At 42.8% G+C, this 13,413-nt stretch overlaps 1 protein-coding gene across 1 annotated transcript; it reads left to right on the forward strand.

The window, feature by feature from the left end:
• Positions 1-10,529: 10,529 nt before the first annotated feature.
• LOC120914472 (olfactory receptor 5V1-like) lies at positions 10,530-12,305 on the forward strand. Its single transcript, XM_040325157.1, has one exon. It carries the CDS (start codon positions 10,938-10,940, stop codon positions 11,853-11,855), a length of 918 nt encoding a protein of 305 aa, XP_040181091.1. The 5' UTR covers positions 10,530-10,937; the 3' UTR covers positions 11,856-12,305.
• The last annotated feature ends 1,108 nt before the right edge of the window (positions 12,306-13,413 follow it).

Raw genomic sequence — 13,413 nt, forward strand, 5'->3', positions numbered from 1 at the left:
CTATGTAATTGTTAAAATGAACCTATGCTTTGCTCATGTAGGGCAAAGCAGCACAGATAGCTTAGCAGCAGTTTTACCTGGCCACCCATCTGAACTGTCACATACAGCCGGACAGAGCTTTACACATGCCGCGGCTGTGATGCTTTGCATAGGTTGTGTCATCTTTAACTTGGGTTGCAGAGTTGGACAAGCGGAAGCGGTTGTCCAACTGACCCATTGAGTTCAATGGGGCAATACCGCAACCACACAATTGCAGTGCAGAAGTGTGGAATTGCAGGGTTAAATTAAGCGGTAAGTAAGCAATATACTGCCTCCTCACCACCTGTTAGATACCCTCTGGAAAGTGAGCCAAAACGTGTTTTACCCTTCAGAGAGTACTGCAGGCCACTGCGAATGTAAAAGACCCCTATAACTGGCCAGTGCAGCTGCTTATATTTTCTTTACTAACACTCCCCAGCCTCTCCGTCTCCATTCACCCACAGCTGGCAAGGGAAGACATCCTATGTAACTTTAACCTCTTGGCAGTGACAGCCCAGCCACATATTTGTGTGCAATATTGCAAAAACAGCTGTGCTTAGACCGCTTGCCCTGTACATTCACAGCACAGTTACCAGCCGCTCCTGATAGCTATTCGCAATCTGGAGCTTTCTGATCATGTGACTACCCTGACAGCCAATCACGGTGGTCACATGACCATAAGACCTGCCCCTCCTCCCAGCATCTAAAACCCCTTAAAGGCCTGGGAGGCGCCAGCACCAAAGGGGTAAAGTGGTTCTAAAGACAGAAGGTTTTTTATTGTATTGCATTCTATGCATTAAGATAAAAAAACCTGTGTGCAGCAGCCCCTAATACTTACCTGAGCCCCATCTCTATCCAGCAATGCAGCACGAGAGTCTTGGCTGTCCGAGACTCTCCCTCCTCATTAGCTGAGACAGCAACAGGGCACCATTGGCTCCTACTGCTGTCAATAACATTTAGTGAGCCAATAAGGAGAGAGAGGGGGCAGAAATGAACCATGTCTGAATGGACACACAGAGCAGCGGGTGCAGCTTGCTCTAGGGCAGGCATGTCCAAAGTCTGGCCCACGGGCCAATTGCGGCCCACGTTCCGGTTTAATGTGGCCCACCTGGTGATTTGGATATATATATATATCTTTTGCGGCCCCCGGGGCTGCCTCGGAGGGGACAGAGAGGGGGCAGGATGAGCGCCGTTAGAATCTCCTGTTTACTTGGCGGCGTCTGTAATAGAAAGTCCCGTCTCCTGGGCTGCCATCGGACTGTTCTGTCTATCATAGGAGGCGAGACTTTGTATTAAAAAAGGCTGCCAAGTAAACAGGAAATTCTCCTGTGTGTAATCTGTTGCCGCTCATCCCACCACTGCAGATGGGAATCGATCAGGCGGCACTGATGGCAATGGTAAGGTTGCTTTCATGGAACTTGTGAGGCTGCGTTTATGGCACTTGTGAGGATGCGTTCATGGCACTTGTGAGGCTGTGTTCATGGCACTTGTGAGGCTGCGTTCATGGTACTTGTGAGGCTGCAGATGGGCACTGACCCTTATTTTGCTTCACAGTTTTTTTTTTTCCCCTGAAACATCCCTCTTAAAGTGAAGGTGCATGTTAGACCCTGATAAATGCGGTATATCCAAATCACACGCCCAAGCTCATCCATAGTCCTGAGCAGCTCTCTGGGATTTGTTGGGGGCCACAAAAGATATATATATATATGCAAATAACACGCCTGAGCTCATCTCTTCACCACACAGCCACAAAGGGAAGAGAATTCTTGTTGGTCCGTGTATTAGTTGCTTGGAGGAACACACTTGGACCGAATTTTAATGGTTCAAAGAATGTCAGGCAAAATGGTCAGCCCTCACCCATGTTCACTTCATCAAATCTGGCCCTCTTTGAAAAAAGTTTGGACACCCCTGCTCTAGGGGCACTTGGCAGAAGGAAGGAGCTAGGAGCTCCAGAAAGGGACCCCAGAAGAGAAGGATCAGGGCTGACAACAGAATGCTATCCAGGGTGATATGACTTTGGCAGCCCTGGATTGCTGTGGCAGAGCCTTACAGATCGTTTTGTGTTTGGTGATAAATGGTAACCTACCCTTGAGGACCTGCAAGAATACAGAGAGGCTATGCTCGGTCTTGTAGGGGTCTCAGAGCTTAAACCTGATCTGGAAGCTGCTAAAACACGTTTAGCAGCATGCCAGAGAATCGGCAGTGGAAACTCTGGAGATTGCCATCTACAAAGCTGAAGTGCTAACAACAGGGCAGAGCCCTGATAACCTCTGCCCAGCACCGATAACATCTTCTGGGTTCTATGGATAATAGACGGTGAACCTCTATCCCCAGACACCACTTCCAAAGATTGGGGATTTAGTTGACTTCTCTGCTGAGGAAGGACAACCTGGTGAGTCTCAGGCAGAAGAGCTGGCTTCAGGGCCAAACTTCACTGAGCTCTGCCCAGCACCAACAGCAGCTTCAGCCTCCCTGAGAGAAGAGGCAGTCAGCCTTTCTCCCACAATACTGACAGAGACATGGGATTTTCTGCCAGCAGCATCTGTGGGGTTACCAGAAACTTTTCCAGCTAAAGCCCTGACGACTGGACAGCGGGTCCAAGACCTCTGCCCCACACCTGCAGCAATTCCAGAGGCCCAGAGTGAGAAGGTGGTGGTCACTCTCCAGCAGCAGATTAAACTCCAGGAGGAGAAGGGAGAGGAAGTGTTCGTCCCCACTTCCTAACAGTTGGCCAGGGTGGAGGAAGCAATCTTTCCTCCCCAGCAAAGATCAGTGCACCTGGGAGACAGCACCAGAGACATGTTGTCCCAGCAGCCAGATGAGGGTAAGGTAGATGGAGCAGCCGGCTCCCCTTCCCAGCAGCAGACGGCACTCCAAAATGATTCCACCACCAGCCCAGCAGAAGAGCTGGCAACAGGGCAAAGTCCTGCTGGCTTCTGTTCTCAACTAACAAAAGATTTGGTATCCACCTGTATACTCCAGAATGCTGGGCAGTCGGCCCAGATCCCCAACAGCATGACGAAGTGAGCACAGCTACCCAGCTTCTTTCCAGCGGCTGAAAGGACTTCTCCCTAGCGGCGGGTATGCTCTCTGAGAGAGGCAGAGGTTGGCTGGGTGAGTAACGCTCTGTTTGGCACAATGTATTTGGGGTACTGTGTGGGTACAGTCATTGGGGAACTGGAACTATTGACTAACTTTGCTGTCAACCTGTCTGGGGTCTCCTCCTGTGTTAGTCTCCTGCCAAAAGGGAGATGTGTGATGGGAGTCACTTTGGGCGGGGCGCCCGTGGAACCCAGAATCCCTTGGAGAGGTTGGGTAACCCTTGTTTCAGCTCCCCATGCACCTCATATGTCTAAGTTACCCTGTGTCTATTAGGGGCACAGGGTGTCCAAGAATCCCAGACTGAACTGTACTAATCGGACTCACTGTACAACCACACTAGAATGTTGTATGTAAGTATGTATACAAATATATATATATTTTGTATACTGTCTCATTCTATGGTGTGCTCTCTGTTGAGTCATTTGGGGTGTGGCTGTATTACATTGTTCTATTGTGTCTGTCTGCCTTGGGAGCAACCTGTAATGGAATGCATATGTCTATGTAGATTAGCTGTGAGAGGGGAGGGGAGAAAATGCCCCAACAGCTCTCCCTGCTAATTGGACAGTCTACTGATAAGAAGTTTGAATATCTCTGTGTGCCAGTGTTCAAATAAACAGTTCATGTTCACCAGCCAAAACGAGTACTACCTAGTTCTTGGTTGTCAGCAGTCTGAATATCTTATATCTATATTCAGGGAAGCTGTATATGACAAAAGCACTCAAGCAGAGAGTGGGACGTTTCGTTACAGTTAAGAAATTCTAAACTGCACAGTCACTTTGGGTATGTCCTAATAAGGCTTGTTGTCAGGGACCTGCTGGTAGTAAATGTAGGCTTTTGCGTGCGTGCGCACACACTCATTCCTTTGCAGAATAGACAACGTGCTCGCACGTGCACGTTGGCGCCAATGTTCCTTTAAAAGGACAGCAGCTGCAAGGGTACATTTCTGTTTGATCTGCAGCTCTGTACCAGTAACCCGTGTTTCTGTCTGCTGATTACCTGTATCTGACCCGGCTCTGTCTGACTACCCGCTATGTCTAGCCCTGACCTCCAGCTTGCCTTTGACCCTGCTAAACCTCCTGTTGTTACCTGCTGCCAAACCTTGCCTGTTATTTGACCACGCTTCAGCCTGCTGTATTAACTACCTGATTACCCTGCTCTGACCCGGCTTGTCTGACTCTGCTACTGCCTGCTGCTTTTGTTCTGTGTTGTTCCTGTATCTGACCCGGCTTGACTCACCCTGCTCCAGCTAGCTACTGATCCTGCACCCACCAGCTCTTCAGGTCGCTGACCTGCAACAGCTCTGCTGCCTCCAGTCCCAGCCATGCCTGAAGGATCACCTTCCTGCTACTGTGCCAGCTGCTGCAACTGTTCCAGGCACTCCTACCTCACTGCGCTCTCAAGCTCACTGTCCTCACTGCAGTGGCTCCTGAACCAGGACTGTAAGAGAGGTCTCCCCCTACAAAGTCAGGCTATACTACCAGGTACGTTCAGTACATAACACTTGTGTTTAAAGTATATCCAAACCCGAGAACACAAATGCAAGATATTGGAGTTTACCAGTTCTAAGATGTGGTAGTTGCATTCATTTTATTTTTTCTAAGGCATTTTCCTTTATTTCACTTGTCGATTCTTCCAGTCATTTCTATTCTAGGGTGACAAAACTCACACACTGCACTGTACGATATTGAACGAGGGATGTGTAGTTCACAGAAGATAGCTTGTTCCGTACACAGGAAGTTACAAGGGCACTGGAATTCTAAGTAATGCAGCTACCACATCTAAGGACTGGTAAGCTACAAAATTTAAAAATTTTGTTTTTGTCTTTTAACACACTCTAAAACCAAACTCCAGCACTCTGCTTCCTCAACCTATTCAACCCCCAAACCCCCTTGGAGCATCGCTGCAATTTCGACACACACAGGGTTCACAGGAAGTCTGTTTTATTCAACCTAGAAGACTGTTAGCATCTTGTGATTTTCTAAAAAAGTACTGTTTAGGACAGCTATAAATTGAAGGTGAGCATTGAGGCAAAAGAGGCCCTTTCTTTTTTAAAACTTAAGTTTTGTCACACAAATGACGTCATCTGGGGCACTAGACAACGTCATTTGTGTGACGAAATGCACGTCGGGAGGACGAGACGTGCTGACGTCATCTCGTTTAAGTCTGAGCGGATGGGCGTTCACTTAGCCGGCCGGCTTTCTTTTACATGCTGCTTACACGTCTGTGTTTGTAAGTTTTTTTTACCTTATTAAATTTTATATTTGATCTTACGGAATTTCACTATGGTGAGTCCTTTATTCTTTCCGGTACTTTATCTACTTGGGTGACATAAATATCTGAGGTTTATTGATTACAACTGGCGGTTGCTGCAATCCACGTTTAAAGGCCCAGGCTGGGGTTTACAGCCGCAAGCTATCCTTGCTTGCCATCTGGTAAGCGTGCATTCCTTTCGGTGTTTTCACTTTTGGTGGTGGATTTTCTTCATTTGAATCACATTTTGTTGTCGTTTTTGGACTTATAAAAATCATTTTATCTCAGCGCAGCTACGTCCTTTTTATTGCATATAGACATGATTGATTGCACACATGATATTATAAAATGTACTCAAAATTCTTCAAGGTAGTCTCACAGTAGACACATAGTAGCTGTGACAATACATCAATGGAAAGCTCTACGCACATTTCGTGGATAACGTCCACTCATCAGGAGCAAATGCGATATAGGTATGTCTATAAGTAAGCTACAGTATTCAACAACATGGATAGTATTGGTAGCTTGAGGCACTCTGGGAACATATTTCCTGGAAACTGAGGTGGAAATAACTGCGGCAACACAGCAGTCAACAGAGAACAAAAGGTGAGCATCAGTAGTGATTTTATCCCCAATAAATAACCGTGATTGTAATAAGTGCTGAGTAAAGGCCCATAGGGCTTCCTTAGTATGAAGTGGAAAGCACAGTCCAGAGATGTGCATGGTGTCAACAAGGTGCAAGGAGCAGCCTGCCATGACAGATTGTGAATGCTGTGGCTCCCAGGGCACTGTATAAGATGGATAAAGGTAAATGCTTTCCTATTCCAGAGTCAGCTTTTTTGTTTTGGTTGACCCCAGGCTTGATTAAACTCATCGAGATGATTTTATTCATTTTTATTGATAAGTATACTTTACAGAAAAGTTCCAATCAGGAGAAAATTTAAAGGGGTTGTAAAGGTAAAAAAAACATTTCCCTAAATAGCTTCCTTTACCTTAGTGCAGTCCTCCTTCACTTACCTCATCCTTCGATTTTGCTTTTAAATGTCCTTATTTCTTCTGAGAAATCCTCACTGTAACTACACACCGTAATGCAAGGCTTTCTCCCTGGTGTGGAGAAAGCCTCTTGAGGGGGGAGGGGGCGAGCAGGCAATTCAGGACACTCTCTACTTTGCAGATAGAGAAAGGAGCTGTGTGTTATTGGGTGTCCTGACACTCCTGCTCGCCCCCTCCCCCCTCAAGAGGCTTTCTCCACACCAGGGAGAAAGCCTTGCATTACTGTGTGTAGTTACAGACAGAAGAACAGGAAGTGAGGATTTCTCAGAAGAAATAAGGACATTTAAAAGCAAAATCGAATGATGAGGTAAGTGAAGGAGGACTGCACTAAGGTAAAGGAAGCTATTTAGGGACATTTTTCTTTACCTTTACAACCCCTTTAATATTTTCTGCTAGAGTAGTTACAATACTGCAGTACACAGGGCCGTCTTTACCGCAGGGCAAATGGGGCAGGTGCCCTGGGCCCTGTCTCTGATGGGGGCCCAAAGCAACCCCCTTTAAAAAAAAAAAAAAAAAAAAAAAATTTTTTTTATTTTTATTTTTTTTAGGGGTCCGGAGGCCCCCAGGGGCCCGGAGGCCCCAGGGCCCCAGATGGCAACCCCCCTTTTTTTTATTTATTTTTAAATAATTATTATTTTTTTTTAATATATTTTTATTTCTTATTAAAGCGACAATTTTTTTTATGGGTTTTTTTATGGGTCCCCAGGGGCCCGGAGGCCCCCAGGGCCCCAGATGGCAAGCCCCAGGGCCCCAGATGGCAACCCCCCTTTTTTTTATTTATTTTTAAATATATATATATTTTTTTTAATATATTTTTATTTCTTATTAAAGGGACAATTTTTTTATGGGTCCCCAGGGGCCCGGAGGCCCCCAGGGCCCCAGATGACAACCCCCTTTTTTAATATAAAAAAACCTTTTTTATATATTTCTTTATTTCTTTTATATATATATATATATATATATATATATATATATATATATATATATATATATATATGTTATTATTATTATTATTATTATTATTATTATTATTATTAAAGGACCCAGAGGTCCCCAGGGATATTATTATTATATATTATTATTTTTTTTTCTTTATTTTTTTTATATATATATATATATTTTTTTATTAAAGGGCTCAGAGGTCCCCAGGTGGCAAACACCCTTTATTTTTTTTATAAATGTTTATTTTTTTTATTTGTGTTTATATATTTATTTATTTTTTATTAAAGGGCCCAGAGGTCCCCAGGGCCCTGGATGGCAACCCCCCCTTTTTTTTAAATAAATGTTTCTTTTTTATATATATTTTTTTATTTTTTATTAAAGGGCCCAGAGGTCCCGGATGGCAACCCCCTTTTTTTTGTAATTTATTTTTAATAAAAAAAAATTATTAAAGGGCCCAGAGGTCCCCAGGGCCCCAGATGGCAACCCCCTTTTTAAAATATATGTTTTATATATATTTTTTATTTCTTTTTTTCTTTTTATTAAAGGGCCCAGAGGTCCCCAGGGCCCCGGATGGCTACACCCCTTTTTTTATATATATTTTTCTTTATTTCTTTCTATATTTCTTTTTTTGTAAAGGGCCCACCGTTTCTACATTTGCGGCAGCCCCCCCCTGCTTCTCAATTTAAGGCGGCAGCACCCCCCCATCCCGGTTCTCTGCTCCAGGGGGCCCATGCCTGAAACTGTGTAAGTGGCCCCATAATTTCTGATGGCGGCCCTGCCGCCCGTTAAGCCCCTGTGCTACCCACAAATCAGGCTGAAAATCATCAGCGGCACGCAGCCAGTGACAGTACTGCTTCCCTTCCCAGTGTTTTAAAATGTACAGCACCCCTGGCTTCCCTTTAGACGTGCACTTCTCCCTTCCTGCCACTGGGTGCTGCTTGTATATAAAAGTGAATTAGAATGTGATTTTATAACATCCCCAGTTTGCTCTTCCCGAGGCTGACTTCTTCATGTCCTGCTCCTCAAGGTATGTCACTGTTTGCTAATCTATATTGTAAATAGAAGTTTTCTGTAGAGTGTGCCCAAAGTCTTTATAATATTTGATGATTCACTGCAGGTCTGGTCAGTGTTTTAAAAAGTTCCTCTATTTTACACATGGCATGGCATGGGGGTCACAGCACCGTCTGTCCATTCTGTATTAGCACCATGGGACGCCATGCCATGTGTAAAATAGAGGAACTCTTTAAATCACAGACCAGACCTGCAGTCCAGGCTGAGTAAGGTCTCAGAGCACATGGCATTACTGTATGTATTTAACTGCTTGATGGGCTTATTTTGGGCCTGGCTGGTTCACATGTATGTGTTTTGGCGGCCCACATTTGCGCAGGCACAGCAGCCCATTCATTTGAATGGGCTGCCATGCCTGCGTTTCCTGCAAAGAAAAGTGCATGCCTCATGTAATAGGCTGCGCACACGGCACGTCCATGCCCATCAAACACTGAAATACAGCACTGTCTGTCCATTCTGCTGTCTGCTGTGACTTATCTGCAGTTCCCGCACTGTCAAACTTGCTGCATTTTTAGATGTTTAGGTCACGCTTTTAAAAACACAGTGCGTTTGTGTGTGCAAGAACTGCAGGTAAGTAGTATGGTGCAAAAGCAGAATGGATTTAAAGGCAACTGTATTTTTAAAATGCTGAATGCACCTTTTTTCTGCAGGAAACAAAGGCATGGCAGCCCATTCAAATCAATGGGCTGCTGTACCTGCACAAATGAGGACTGCCAAAACACATACATGTGAACCAGCCAGGCCCAAAATAAGCTGGAGGGGGGCCCCAAAAAAATGTTTGCCCAGGGCCCAAACCATATTAAAGACGGCCCTGGCAGTACAGTATAACTGCTTAGTTGCAATTTTGCAGGTTTTTAGAGCAATGAGATTAATGGCGTATAACAGACAAAATTACATTTAAATAATGTTGGCCATAACAGCTTTTATCCTGAACCCAGTAGGCATTCCACTCAAACGTTTCCAAAATATATTTAAAGTTTTTTTTACTTTACATACTTTTATTTGCATTTACCATACTAACATCCACCATTACTGCAAAAAATATATACCAGTTCTTGTGGTAATTGCAACGATCAGGTTAGGACTGTGTCCAGTAGGGTATACTAGGGGTTGACAAAGATTGTTTCTGGCCATGCCATGCCACCATGACCGCTTGTCACACACAAAAATGTTCCATGTTAGAAAACGATTGTACACACAACTCACAATAGTCCCCTTTTATGCTGGAGGAAAACATGGCTAGTCCCTGGCCATGCACCACCTCCCCCCCACTGATTAAACCAGAACAAGGATTGCTGGTGGGGTGTCAGTGCCCTATTCCGCTGGAATATCTACCCATCTATGGCCATTATTAGACTATCTTAATAAAATGCATTATGAGCTTTATGTTTTGCATTGTCTTATTTACAATTCTAATTTTATAAAGAACGTATTCAGGAGGGACTCTAGGGTCCTAATGGGAATCTTCCAAGTCTACAATATTCTGTACATAAGCCTCTCTCTCCAGTAGTCTCAGTTGTGTTGCTTTTCTGTACAAAGCAGGTGAGGTTTCCGTTTTGTGTTTTATTATAATATTTTGTATGGGTTAGTTCAGGAAGATTCTATCATTCACAATTACATGTTTCTATTCAAAATTCAATTTGGGAGCTGACAAAAGCATACTACCAGAATCATAGAAACAGTAGTACATCTAGTCTGCCAATTTTTTTTTTTTCTTCGTTAACTATATTGTTTATGAAACTATTTTACACCAAGACACGTCTTGCATTACTTAGGAATAAATTGAGATATCTTTTCATTATTAGCAAATTTATTTTTTGTAACAATCTTAACATACAGAATAAAATATACTTGATGTGATAAAATATGAAATGATAACTAAATACACATTTGTTCTCTAAATGTAATTAAGAAGCACACATACAGAAAAATATTATCATTACCATCATGATCATACTGTAGGTGTGCACAGTCTATTGCATTAGGGTGTTCATCTCAAAGCTCAAACACGTATGTGTGTGTTTTCTTGTGTATATATATATACCGATGGTTTTCTGTAGATCAGTGGACCGTGTCATTAGGGGAGAGATTGGTGTTAGTAGGATGGTGTTTTTATTTGTATTATTTTATCTTTTAATTTTTTCGTACAAATTTTTTAGGAGCCTGGTTTCTCTGACTGAAACTTCAAACTAACACATACAAAATAAGAGTAACTGCTGATGAGTTATTCACTTATAGATGTAAGGTTCAGCTTGAGCTATTTAGCCTGTAAACACATGTGAAAAGTCAAAAAGGTGCACATGCTGGCTGACCAGAATGTTAAAATATTACTATGCAATATTTCGTATTTACCTGGCTAGAAGTACAAAACAATAAAATTGTATATTGTGTTTTGCCATAATAAAAAAAGGAAATTATGTAAAAAGCCACTCCACAAATCCCTTTTGAATTATCTCTCAGGTTGAACATATTTGACCTATTTTCATAAATTAAATTTAGTAGTAATGCACAATCTGACCACTGTGACTGATTTCATCCTTCTCGGATTTTCACATTTCTCTAAGTGGAACATGGTGATGTTTGTGGTCTTTCTGATCATCTTTCTTATGACTATTGTAGGAAACAGTCTTATTATTTTGGCAGTCAGAGTAAACGATAAGCTCCAAACTCCCATGTATTTTTTCCTATCTAACCTTTCAGTCCTAGAGATGTGTTATACATCTATCACAATACCAAATATATTATTCTCATTAGCAAGAGGAACCAATGTGATCTCTTTCACTGGCTGCATCATCCAGGTCTACCTATTTACACTGTGTGCCACCACTGAATGCATTCTTCTTGCTTGTATGGCTTGTGACCGCTACGTGGCCATCTGTCGACCCTTACACTACACAGTCATCATCAATAAGATGGTGTGCCTGTGTTTGGCAGCACTTGCTTGGCTAAGTGGAATTCTAAACTCAACGATCAACACTGTGTTTACAACAAGTCTTTGGTTTTGTGGTAGAAACTCCATAGAGCGCCTCTACTGTGAGGTTCAACCTCTCATTCGTCTCTCTTGTTCTGACACCCACATAAACAACATATTGGCTACACTTTCAGCTGTTGTGTTTGGCGTCAGCTGCCTCATTTTCATTTTAACCTCCTACATTTTTATTTTGGTGACCATATTCAGAATCCCAAGTAGGGCCAGCAGACAGAAGACTTTCTCCACTTGTGCTTCCCATATTACAGTAGTTGTACTATACTTTGGAGCCCTCATATTCATGTACCTTCTACCTAACAATGGTTCTTCAGAAAAGCTGGATTCTGCAGTCTCTATGATCTACTCAACAGTCACCCCCATGCTAAACCCTATCATTTACAGCTTGAGGAACAACCAGGTTTTAGAGGCTCTGAAATGTCTAACACACATGTGAAAAAAAATTGAAACATTTCAAAAAACATTTCTTAACAACTAGGCTGGACAAGTAGTGATTTAAGAAGTAGATTGTGGTAATTAAGACTCTATTTTAAAGTGCCATTCAGCATCAGTTGAAGTTGTTGGGTGTACTTTTTTTAGTTGTTCACATAAAGATTGTAAATGCAAAATGGTCATAATATTTTGATGTAAAATCTTCCCTGACCTCGTCTTAAAAAAAGAATATGAATACAAAAAGCAGAAGTAAGCAGTTAACGTTATTAATGTGAATTTATTTATAGGACTTTCAAATTCCATATCTCTTCCATAGGGTTAACACAGCACCACTGTGGTTCCTTTGTCTACAGTTGGTTGAACACAGACTTATCCAAAATCTAAACACAACAGCTGCCGATCGTTATTCTTAAGATTACAAAGCGTGCCTTTTTTTCCAGTTAGTAACTACATTATTTAGATTTTTTTTCTTACAATATATTCATTTTAAATTCTCAAATTCTCATTTTTAGAAAAAAGATTAATAAATCATTTAAATGATTGTATATAAACATAATATGTTTTATATTAGAAGTCTGAGTTGTTATACTATGTTTCCAATCATTTAAATGTTCTACTTTAATATGGTTTATAAAAATAAAACTTATTTGTGTGCATTTCTTACCTTTTTTAGCTTAGTCTTGTAATTATATATTTAAATGTAAATTGAACTCCTTTTTAAAACAGAGTTTCACCCAAAAGTGGAACTTCCGCTTTAAGCACTCCTCGCCCCCTTAAATTTAAATTTTTTTTGGGGGGGGGGAGTGGGTACCTTCTTTTTAGAGGGACTTCCTTTCCTACTTCCTCCTTTCCGCTTCTTGACTTCCTAGGCGACTACCCCTCTCCCCCTTCCCTACAATCTTCTGGGACACGTTACAGGTCCAGAAGATTGCCTGGCCAATAGCAGAGTGCAGTGCCACTTACAGTGCACTGCGCAGTGCATGCCCGGCCGTGAAGCTATAAGCTGTCACGGCTGGGTGCCCACAGTTGCTATGATGGCGCCGTAGAGAGGAGGGGAGCGAGGCTCCAGGCGGCTGCATCGCTGGACCATGGGACAGGTGAGTGTCTGTTTCTTAAAAGTCAACAGCTACACTTTTTGTAGACTGCTAGGCTCTGATGAAGAAGCTTTGTGCTTTGAAACGCGTCAGCCGGCAGTGACCCTCTTCACTTCCTCCATGACCATTTGGAGTGTGGTTCGGGCTCCACATGTTGCAGTCTCTATGGAAAAAGCCTCATAGGGCCAGATCCACAAAGAAGTTACGCTGGCGTAGCTATTGATACGCCGCGTAACTTCTAGTTTGCTCCAGCGTATCTTTGTTTTGTATCCACAAAACAAGATACGCCTGAAGCTGTGCTAGAACCGACTGGCGTACGTCTTAGTACGCCGTCGGATCTAATGTGCATATTTCCGTGTTGAGTATGCAAATTAGGTAGATACGGCGATCCACGAACGTACGTCCGGCCGGCGCATTTTTTTACGTTGTTTCCGTAAGGCTTTTTTCGTCGTATAGTTACCCCTGCTA

The sequence above is a fragment of the Rana temporaria genome, chromosome 9 (assembly GCF_905171775.1).
Source record: "Rana temporaria chromosome 9, aRanTem1.1, whole genome shotgun sequence".
Lineage (NCBI taxonomy): Eukaryota > Metazoa > Chordata > Amphibia > Anura > Ranidae > Rana > Rana temporaria.